Source organism: Spinacia oleracea, chromosome 5 (genome assembly GCF_020520425.1).
Source record: "Spinacia oleracea cultivar Varoflay chromosome 5, BTI_SOV_V1, whole genome shotgun sequence".
Taxonomy (NCBI): domain Eukaryota; kingdom Viridiplantae; phylum Streptophyta; class Magnoliopsida; order Caryophyllales; family Amaranthaceae; genus Spinacia; species Spinacia oleracea.
The window spans coordinates 6,417,255-6,429,363 of record NC_079491.1 but is presented as its reverse complement, the minus strand read 5'-3'; the positions used below and the strand labels follow the sequence as shown (position 1 = coordinate 6,429,363).

At 34.0% G+C, this 12,109-nt stretch overlaps 1 protein-coding gene across 1 annotated transcript; it reads right to left on the bottom strand.

Annotated features, from left to right (window-relative positions):
* Positions 1–5,056, bottom strand: LOC110797054 (leucine-rich repeat receptor-like serine/threonine-protein kinase RGI4). Its single transcript, XM_022002152.2, has 2 exons — positions 1,707–5,056; positions 1–750 (listed from the first exon to the last, which is right to left on the bottom strand). Exons 1-2 carry the CDS (start codon positions 4,576–4,578, stop codon positions 236–238), a joined length of 3,387 nt encoding a protein of 1,128 aa, XP_021857844.1. The 5' UTR covers positions 4,579–5,056; the 3' UTR covers positions 1–235.
* Between the last annotated feature and the right edge of the window lie 7,053 nt (positions 5,057–12,109).

Below are 12,109 nucleotides of genomic sequence, written 5' to 3'. Positions count from 1 at the left end.
GACCAGGTAAAGAGAACGTAGCCTTATAATATCACCAAAAACTAATCATATAAATTCACTGTACACTTGAGTTGCTCATCTTCATGTCTATCATACATTACATAATTAATGTCACTAACTAGCACTTTACAATTTCTTATCAAGCACCCTAGTATCCTATCTATCTACCTATCTATTAATACAAATCTTAATTAACGTAACTAAAACCAAAAAACCCTCATCCATAATCACGAAATTATTGATTATGTGATAGGTAAGTTGGGGACGAAGATGAGTAATTAGCAAGTGATGAACTATTCGACGATCCTTGCATAAACAACAATTGCGACGACGTTACAACCGATGTCGACGACGAATTAGATTGATCCTCTTTCTTTTTTGAGATGTTACTAGTTGCCTTACATGTCTCATTCCCCGTTATAGGTTCATGTCTAATCTCTTTCAATAATACAGCAACGTCTTTCATCGTAGGCCTATCTTCAGCACGGTTACTAGTACATAGTAACGCAATTCCTAACGCTTGTAGCATCTCTTGAACTTGTGTATCCCTATGGCCTTGTAGTTTTGTGTCAATGACTTCAACGGGGTCTTTTTTACTCTTTAAGTGGGCTCTAACCCATTGGATTACATGTTGTTGTTCTTCCGGGAAGGACGGGTCGACGGGTTTTTTTCCGGTGATGATTTCGAGTAAAACTACGCCGTAACTGAACACGTCGCTCTTCTCCGTGATCTTTACAGGGCATGCGTACTCTGCAAACTCACAAACGGAAACGTAAATAATGGTATAACTCATGAGTACTTGACATCTAGGCTCCGTTTGGTTTGATGTAAAACGTTTTCATTGTAAAATGATTCTCCATGGAAAAAAAAATTCAAAGGAAAACACAATTTCAAATTACTTTTCCTTTGTTTTGGTACCTTGAAAGAAAATGGGAGAATATGGTAAAGTTTGAGGGGAAGAAAGGAGAGAGAGTTAAGGAGGAAAGAAGGAAAAGTGGTTTCTCCCCTTTTAAATTGAATTTTTTTTTCCAACTTTGAGAGAGTCATTAAAAATTGTTTTCCATCCCTTACCCAACCAAACAACTTAAAATGATTGAAAAGGGGAAAATCGTTTTCCATGAAAAGCCATGAAAACGTTTTACGCCCTACCAAACGAAGCCTTAGAGCGTGAATTTATCTAAATGTATAAGATTTTATAGTTTATTAGATCAGATTAAAATAATCAGACAAGAACAAACCATACAAGACCAGGAAAAAAAAAAAAACAAAAAAAAACTCACATAAGACATTCAGACAAGACCAAGAATAAAGCCTTATAATACCTTATACGGAGTATTACTTATGTGAACTTATAACCTTATAAGACATCATCTGAACTTATACCTCATTTAACTTATAGGACCGTATAAATTTTGTTGGACTTTGTTAGACCTTATTAAACATGATTTAACGTTATTAGATGATTTCTAAACTTTTAGAAATTAAAATGTTTGTAATAGCAATCGTGAAATCATTATTAATAACTATAAATTAATAAAGTACTTATTTTTTGTTTTTAAATTAATAATTATACCTTATTAGATTTTATTGGAACTTATTTGAGCTAATATGAATTTAGTAGACCTAAAATTTATTTAAATAAGATGTTTGTTAAACAGAATGCACCATTAATAGAGGTAAGAAATCTAAAGAATTTTGAAACATACCAGGAGCAAAGTACCCATATGATCCAGCAAGTTGTGGACTTTCAGACAATGACCCACTTTGATCTTCCACAAGCCTAGCAAGACCAAAATCAGCTAAACAAGCTTCATACCGATCACCTAACAATATGTTATGTGCCTTAACATCTCGGTGAACAATCGCCGGTACACAATCATGGTGCAAATAAGCAAGTCCCTCCGCGACACCCAACGCTATCTTGAACCGAGTCTCCCACTCCACGACCGCATCAGTTCCTGTGCCACTCTCGTGCAACAACGAACCAAGGGTCCCGTTAATCACGTAATCGTAAAACAAAAGCTTAGTCTTCCTATTAGCTGCCCATCCCAATAGCCTAACAATGTTCCGGTGTCGAATCCTTGCTAGGGTGGCTATCTCGGACGAGAAGAACGCGGCCGAGGTCTTATCTGAGGACCGAAACTTCTTGACGGCGACACTCAAGTTCGACGGGAGGGTTACTCGGTAGACGACACCGGACCGGCCTCGGCCGATGATATTGCCAGGTGTCATGCACCTTGCCACGTCGGTTATCGAGAGGTCGAGTTTCTGATACAATGTGACCTCCCAAGGCGGGCACATTTCCACGTCATCATCGGCGGATTCCATGTCATCCCTACGTAAACCCCGGGCCCCGCCGAATATAATGTAGAGAACAACCGCGAGGAGGACGGACCCCACGGAGAGAAGCACCGCCATAGCCACCCTCACCTTTCTACCGGCACCACCTCTCTTGGTGGCGCAACGTGGATCGCCGTCGACAAGACAAAGACCAGAATTTCCGGCTAGCATCGGTGACGGGAGCTTCGAGAAAAACGGCGTATCGGGCACATTTCCCGAGAACTCGTTATTGGAAATGTTTAGCATCACAAGATTTTGAAGGGGTTCAAGAGAATACAAGTCACCGGACAACTTGTTGTGAGAAAGGTCTAACACCCCAAGCTTGGTCAGAGCCGAGAACTCCGACGGGATTTCGCCGGAAAGTTGGTTCCAGCTAAGATTAACAGATATTTCAAGCCCCGGAATCTTCCCAACTGTCGCCGGAATGTCGCCGGAAAACTGGTTACTACTGAGATCAATCATTTGAAGCTTCGAACAAGACCCAATCTCACTCGGAATAGATCCATTGAGTCTATTCTTCCTCAGAACGAGTTTCGTGAGTGAACTCAGCGACCCAATCTTGCTGCTCAACTGCCCTTCAATCATATTATCAGAAACATCAATAAATTGGAGAGAGAAAAGAGTGCTCAAACTCACCGGCAAAGACCCTGAAATGGAGTTGGAATGCAGGTCAAGGAAGGTGAGATTCCGGCAACTGGATATTTCCTCCGGTATAACTCCAGTAATCCGGTTATCCCCAACATCGAAAAAGTTCAAATTGACTAGCCCACCAACTGTTCGAGGAATTGCCCCAGTGAGTTTATTACTATTTGCCCTGAATCTTATCAATGAAGTACACTGTCCCAACTCTTTAGGGATAGGACCCGACAAATTGTTGGACAAAAGCAGCAACTTATTGAGTTTCTGAAGCTGGAAAATCCCTTTAGGAATGACCCCATTTAAGCTATTGGATGACAAATCAATGGCTTCCAAATTCTTGCAGTACCCCAAGCTTGGTGGGATGTTCCCTTCTAGCTTATTCTGCCACAAAAAGAGGAGAGAGAGATTGGTTAACTGTCCCAACTCAGATGGGATCACACCAGTTATCTGATTGTTATCAATCTCGATATGTGTGAGACTTGTACATGATCCCAAACTAGATGGAATAGTCCCTGAAATCTGGTTCACACTCAACTGAAGTTCTTGCAAATTTGTCAGGTTTCCAAATGATGAAGGAATGCTACCTGTCAACGAGTTAAGCGATACATCAACAATAACAAGATCACTACACTTCCCTAACTCAGAAGGGATTGTGCCCACCAATGAGTTCTGCCATAGGAGCAAGTTTTGCAGACTCTTGAGGTTTCCCAACTGAGTTGGGATCGATCCCGAGAGCGAATTCTCATACAGATAAAGGCTTTGGAGATTAGTACAACCACCAATCTCCGGTGGGATTTCGCCGGAGATAAGGGCGGTGTAAACAGCAAGCGTCTCGAGTTTCTTGAGGTTGCCTAAGGTTGAAGGAAGGGAACCAGAGAGGCTAGTTTCAGCTAACCCAAGCATTACCAGGTTAGTACAATTTCCTATCTCTAATGGTAATGACCCTTCAATGTTCTTGTTTCCACCTGCTCTTATTACTGCTAAGTTTTTGAGTTTCCCTATTGTGGTTGGAATTGTCCCACTTAGTTGATTATCATATATGATTAACCAAGATAATCTTGTCAAATTCCCTAGCTCGATTGGTATTGACCCTTCGAGTTGATTTGTGTTTAGGTAGAGTTGTTCTAAGTTGGGTAAGTTGCATATCTCACTTGGGATTTCACCATTTAAGGTATTGTCACTTAAATCTAAGGACTTTAGCTGTGGGAGTGACCCTAACTCTTTAGGGATAGTACCCGTAAGATTTGTGCCCACAAGGGAAAGTTTTGTTAAGGTGAATAATGAAGTGAAATTTGAAGGGACATTGCCATATAAATCAACATACCTTATGTTCAACTCTGTAACTTCATTTTTAAAGTTACAAGTGATACCATACCACTTACATGGAGTTTGATCACTTTGGTTCCAATTCTTCAATACCTTGATTGATCCATTCAAGGTTTGTTTCCACGAAAGGAGCGCCTCGCCTTGTGGGTTTACGGCGAGGGTGGCTCCGATGGACATCCATACAATGAGAGTGATTATAAGGTGGCTGTTGTGGTGGTTGTGGTGGTAGTTTTGGTGGTGGTGGTGGTGGTATGGATGGTGTTTAACAGGCATTACAAAGGTTAAACAAAGAGGATTGATTGTTAAGAAGTTTTATTAACAAGCTATAGTGAAAAGAATATAGCTTGTTGTCTGTCCTTCTCCCTAGAAGAAGCTACAAAGTCCAATGAAAAAGAACAACACACACAGACCAAAAAGGAAGGAGATCGAGGTAAACTAAGGTAAGAGGGAGTTGTTATTATTGCGTGTTTTCCTGTGTTTGTTTGCAGAGGGAGTAGTTGTTTAGGAAGTAGAGAGAGTTTGAAATTTTTTGATAAAATAAGTAAAATGTTTGATTATAAATACAAAGGGATTAATAAAATGGAATTAGACCCAGAATCTCCGGATCCAAGAACAACTAAATTAAAGACCATTATAATGTGTTTTTAAGGCTAGGATTATTGGAATTTTAGATGCCTCTTTTTTATTTTTTATTTCATTTGTTTATGTGTTGTGTTGCTGTGAGTGTGGGGTGGGAAAGCAGGGGAGATTGCAGTGTTTTTTTTGTAAAAATTATTGAAAGGGATAGCAGAGTGAGCTGTACTGTCTTGTTTTCTTTCACTTTATACTTTGTTTTAGTATTTCTTAATAATACTCCCGTCCGTTTCAGATTAATCGCAACAGTTTGATTTTTATGTTTACCAACACATAACTTTAATGTCTCCTTTTTCGAGATGATTATGTGGAACGAAGTAAGGTCGCGTACATCTTGACCTGTTTTACTATACCAAAATGCAAAGACTTCATATGTGAGTATTGCTTTTCATGTTTAACCAAACGACCACTATTACACATTGGCAGATACAGGGGGTTTAAGTGGAGTCACGTGACTCCACTTGCCAAAAAAAAGTACCTACCTTTAGTTAAATTTTCATTATTTTTTTTTTACAAAATACCTAATTTTAGTTAATTTTTCGTTAACTTTAGTAGTGACTCCACTACCTATACTTTCTGGATTCGCCACCGTATATTGCAGAGTTACGAAAGTACTCCGTCTCCGTACTAGTTATGGGTTCACATAATTACATAAACACATCAAAACAAAACTTTTCTGAATGAAAATGTGGATATTATTTGTACAAACAGCTTTTACATTCAGCCGTGATAATTGAATGCTTTCTGCTTTGTACTTCTTCTGGTTAACATTATGCAATTTTTGTTAATTTAAGTAGAACAAGATGATGAATTCATATGAATAGAAAGGGTAATAGAGAGTAATGTCAGTTGCATGGCATATGCTCTGTTTTAGCAATGAGGGATCTGAGTCATCCTTGTTATGTGTACTCATTTAAGCTCCTATTATTTTCTCATAGTACTTTGCATAGTACTTTGTTATTTGTGTGTACTCCTTCAATTGAAATGAAAAATACCAAATTTTGGTTGAAAATAGGTTAATCACTATGTGATGGGATAACCCATTTCCTGTTTTGTTGTCTAATTTGATTGTAACATTTTCCTACTCACGTGCTCTGAACATGACTATATGAGCAATTTTGTAAAGCGATTTCCTTCTAAAATAGTAGCAATGCTATAATAGTAGTAGCATTACATACTACGTACAATATTATAAATTACAGGGACGGGGCTACAAATGCCTACAATGGAAATGTGCATGTTTTTTCTTATTAGGTCCTTAATTCATTGTTTTAAAGATGTACACGAGTTTTATTAACAATAAAACTTTACCAAATTATCAATTTTATAATGAAATTGAAGATTAAACAAGCAAGATTCAAAATATATCTCAAAATCAAACAACAACAATCATCCACGAATTTTCTCTTTTTGTATATAGTGAAAAACTGAAAATAGTATAACAAAATACCAAATTTTTGAAACATTTTTTTTTCTTTCAGGAGTCCTATGTAATCACCCACCTTCCACATATTCAGAACCACCCTCAATAAATCAAAATGTTTATTTTAAGAAAAGTTAGAACAATTTAAAGAGACAGCAAAAGTGACATTTTTCTTAAAAAAATTGGGATTTTAGCAATAGTGGTAGCAAATGCAGAGTTTAATATTAACAAGCACTAAGCTACCACTAAAAAGTTGGTCAGAAACTCAGAAGACTTCCAACTGCAACAGTATCAGATCCATCCATCTCCCATTTTTAAATTACTTTAATTACAACAATCTAATTAAATGGCTATGTTTTTTTTTTCCTTAAAAGCAATTTTAATATTAAAAGCCATAGATTTTTGTAATTATGTATCAGATTGTACTACCAAATCCCAATTAGAAAAGACTGAAACAGATCTTGAACATTATTTTAAATAAACCAAAAAATTCAAGATGTGGGTCAATCCAGATCTGATTATATTGAAGAATGAGAGTTTGTGATTTATAAATGTCCATTGAAATTAATTACTCATATTTAGGACAAAATTATTCATCTACATTGTCTGATTGAAATTGATGGATTTGTTATCTATATTTGTAATTTGTTCCCTGATTTGTTTTACTTGAGCATTTTAGTTGTGACTTGTCATGAATTGATTGAACGTGAGTAACCTTAAACCTTTTTTCCGAACTAATTGATCCTAAATTTATCGTAATCTATTTTTCTTGAATATCGTCCGGAGGCTCGTCTGGATGCCGAGTTTTCTTAATCGAAATAGGGTATGGGGAACAAATTAAATATAAATGTATAATGATCAAGCATGAGCTCAAATAGAGAAGAATAATATGGCACGGAGGGAGTATATTGACCTTAAACCTTTTTTCGAACTAATTAATCCTAAATTTATCTTAATCTATTTTCTCTGAATATAGTTGGGTACGTGGTTCACCTGAATGCCGAGTTTTTATTTTATCGAAGTAAGGTAAGGGGAACATATTAAGTGAGTACTACCTCCGTTTCAAAAAGATCTTTACGCTTTGAAAAATGTGTCTAAAAATCAAAACTTTGATCATAAATTCTCACTATTATATCTATCAAAAATTATCATGAAATATCTTGTTAGATTCATCTCTAAATGTATTTTATAAATATCAATTTTTTATAATTTTTTTCCATACAAAATTGGATATATTAACGGTCAAGCATTGCACCGGAATCCGTGCAAATAGTAACTGTAAAGATCTTTTTGAAACGGAGGTAGTATAATGTATATGAGATCATGCTTGATCTCGAAACAGAGAAGAATAATATGGTATAGAGATTGTATATTGAGCCTAAACCTTTTTTCAAACTAATTGATCCTAAATGTATCTTAATCTATTTTTGCTGAATATCATCGGGAGGCTTGTCTCAATGCCGAGTTTTTGTTTTATCGAAATAAGGTAATTAAGGGGACAAATTAAGTATAAATGTATAATGACCATGTATCATGTATGAGCACGAAACAGAGAAGAACAATGTGGTACGAAAGGAGTATAACGAAAGATTATTAAAATGTTCTTGGCTTATAAACTGATAGTCTAGACAACCACTCAAAATAGATCTGCAATTCTACATGCGTGACACAGAAATCAGGCTTCATAAATCATAATTGAATCAAAAATCCAACTTATACTTATGATTATATTTTTATATATTATAGGGAAGTGATTATTTCATGAATATAAGATAAATTGACCATCCGTATCTGCCCTAAGTGCACGAGGTACTCTCAAACTCTCACGTGACGTTGTGATAATATTATTGCATGTTAGAAACACTACAAGAAATTGTAATATTAACGACGGGAAATCCCGTCGCGAAAGGCCAATAATCGTTGATTAACGACGGGATTTCCTGTCGCGAACCCGTCATAAAAGGGGGCCGTCGTTAATAGAAAATCCCGTCGTAAATCCGTCGTAAAAGACATTTGCGACGTTTATTCCCGTCATTGTTTGGTTGTTAGCCCGTCGCAAAAGGCTTTTTTGACCCGTCGTAATTAGGTTGTCGTTAAAGATACAAATTCTTGTAGTGAAAATAGCTCATTTTTTAAATTTTAATTTTAATTTTAATTTTTCCCTAAATAAAATATCATATTTGGGGTACTTAAATCAATTTCATACTATGTATTCTTTTACTTATGCACTCGTGTTATTTGGATTCACCGTTACACCATGCACATTGACACATTGTGCATTCATAAGCTTGTCCATTGTCCATATACTGGGTGTTTGATATTCTGTCAAATTGAGAAAAAGTGAGATTTCAAAATGAAATCCGTAGTTACCTAAAAGGGTAAAAAGTACTGTGAATAAAAAACAAAATTAAAAATTTACTCCATACCACGTACATACCAACAACAAAATAAAATGAATGGACATAAAAGACGATATTCCAAACTTTGATTAGCATTTTCATAAACATGATTAATTAGGGACAGGAATCTTAGCAGTTGGCACATGACCTAAGAAAGGGGGAGAATTGTGGGGGAAAGATTTATAATTAAGTGAAGGATTATTTATAATTAATAAACAAAAATTATAGACAGCAAAGGGTGTATAAGACAAAGCAATGAAGCACCCACTACATCAAAAGCTGAAGTTTAAGTTTGGTGATTAAGCTTCCTTGTTTTATTTAATTACACTTAATTAAAAATTAAAACTAAAAATTAAATTCACGTAGACAATAAGTTTTGTGCTCCAATCACTAAAAACATACACATATACCCTTCTCATAACTTCCGGCGTGCATCACCGCGCATTGTCACCCCAATCCTGTATATCTATTACTATATACTAAAAGAGACACCAGGAATAACACGTGTCATTTCCTGGTGCGATTTTTTCCCGCCAAAATATATATTTTTTTTAACTTTTTTTAAAGATTTTACTTTGCATTTTTTTAGGAAACTAAGATAAAAATTGAAATAAAAATATAATTGAATTACCATTGATAGAATATGCAGTTATTTTGTAAATATTATGTATTAATTAGATTCCTAATTAATAGCCTCATGTCGCGCTATTGTACAACAAATAGTTTGTATATATACTGACAATACACAATCAATGAAAGTCAGAGGAATTATTTCTCACAATCATAAATGTAACTACGTAATACATGATGTATTATTGGAGGAAAGATGAATCAATATTATTTTCTCCTTTACAATTTGATTTTATTTATGTATTGTTATAACTTTTTAATTAATTTATATAATATTGAAGAATTGATTTCTAATGTTAGTCTAATAATAATACACGGTCAGTACATATGTTAATTAAAATAATAATAAGTGGTAAGTATACAACTATATAATCCTTAACTTTGTACTCTGTATTGTACTAATATGCATATTTAGCTTATTTGGATATTTATTTTATACACTATGAATTCATACTTTTGCATATATTCTTTTACTCGAACGTTTTCCTAATATTACAAGTCTTTTATTTAGATACTATTGAAATAATAAAATATTTTAGTAATAACTGTGCGTTGCACGGGACCTAACCTAGTTATTGTAGTATTTGGTGCACGCGATGCGTGTATATATTTTTAAAAAATAGGTTTTATATGTAAGAAATTTTCCACACTTAAAGAAATGTTATTGACAATTTTAAATATTAAGTAAAGGTAACATTGATATTTTAGGTGGACGTTAAAGTGTTCAAGGTTGACTTATATATATGTAATAGAGATAATTTACTCCTTTTGTTTCTTAAAGATTTTCCAGTTTACAATTTCATACTCTGAATCAACACTCCTATATATAAAAGAAAGTACACTTTAATCCAATTCAATACTTTTTTTTTTTTTTTGCAAGGTAAGAAGAAAAATACATTAAGAGCCCCTCCACTCGAGCTAGCATATCCTTTTAACAATACTTGTATATGATAGGAAATATATACGGAGTATCAACTTAAATAAATACGAGTAATTTGTCGTATCATGTAATTAAAGAAATTCATTAGCTTTAAGATTAATACGTTATGCTAGTACATACGAATTACTTTATCACTTGTCAAAAAAAAAAAAAAAAAAAAAAAAAAAAAAAAAAACCAATTACTTTATTTTGAAGGGCAAAAGCAAAAATTTATTTAAGGAAAAATTGTCCATAAGAACTTAATTATGGAGTAATCTCATGGGAAATTTTATTCTTCCATATATACAGCTGAAAGAAACTGGCTTTATAAGGTGATGTGCTAGAAAATGACTGAAATTAAGCTTTGCCACGTACCATTGCAAATAAACATGAGCAATTCATACATTTTGAGACAATTAGAGTTACCTGAAGCCTGGAGGGGCAGCCACACTTGTAAATACACTCGACATGATTCTTAAACTTTTTGTAAAAACAAAAAAAAACAAAAACTTAATTCAATTCTTAACTAAATTATAGCTGTAATTGAGAATTTAAACATTGAAATGACATGTCAATTATAAATATTATTGAAACAAATTATTCAAGGAGAAGGATAATTAAGATTTGTACAAAATTGAAAAAAAAATGCTGGATCAAACATCATTAGTAGCATAATTAAATCTCTGATTTCTATATATCATCATTCAATAGACAAAAACATAAAATGGTTCCAATTTAACTGATACTATTAATATATGGAGTAAGAATAGAACAAACCAAGGAAAAGACTGATGATTGCAAATGGTACATTGGCACATCGCACATCGCACATCATTAGCTATTCATCACATTTGTAGCAACGTTGGTATATTGTACTATAAACACATGCAAAAGATCTAGCATGAAAATAACTAGTGTCCCACTTAAAATGAAAGGTCCTTGGTACAATGAAGTGCATTTTGCTAATAAAACATGATAGAAATGAAATACGGAGTACTACATACATAATACATACTATACAAAGTACGTTGTACGGAGTATATGATACTATAGGATTAGGGATATTCACTCTGTCCAAATTAAGTGTCATGTTTGAATTTATACAGTTAAAGAGACATATACTTAATCATTAATATTTGATCGGTCTAATACATATTAATACAATTTAAAAGAATATAATATGTATAACATCGTGACAACAAAAATTCTTATTTGCAAGGGTTGTACAAACCGGAGTAAAAGTTAAACCAAAATGCTTAAAAGTTAAGCTTATATATGTAAAAGTTATCTATTTTTTAGTGATATATTTTTTTATTTTAATAAAACTTATTTATTCAAAATCACTAATAAGGCATAAAATTAATCATTTAACCCTTTAAAATGTTTATCTATCAACGTTTATAAAAGTTAATCAAAATTAGGTTAAAGTTACAAAAAAATTGGTAAAAGTTATCTTGGTGTACAATAAATTTATTGTACACCTTGTGCGCGCAAGACCTTTTGTCATAACAAATCTATCGTGATATCATCATATAATGTTCATATTCTTTATTCCTTTATAAAATTAAAAATAAAATCAAATGTTGCATTTATATTAAGACGGAGAGTATACTTCATACATATACTTTTTTTAATAGGTAAGAAGAAATGACCCTATTAAATCAGTACCTAGCACACGTTAACCAGCCCAGCTACGCAGGTATTCGCTTAAGTCACTCCCAAGTATTTTGCAGCTCGACCCTGTGACCTCTAAGTCACAAGGTGAGTGCCCCACCAACTTATGTTGGTTTTTATACATAG

Bases quoted from the DNA above. Each gene is read 5' to 3' on its own strand.
- LOC110797054 (XM_022002152.2), bottom strand. From the start codon at position 4,578: ATGCCTGTTAAACACCATCCATACCACCACCACCACCACCAAAACTAC. The intron at 751-1,706 runs GTATGTTTCAAA...GTGAGTTTGCAG, and splicing joins ATATGGGTACTTTGCTCCTG to AGTACGCATGCCCTGTAAAG.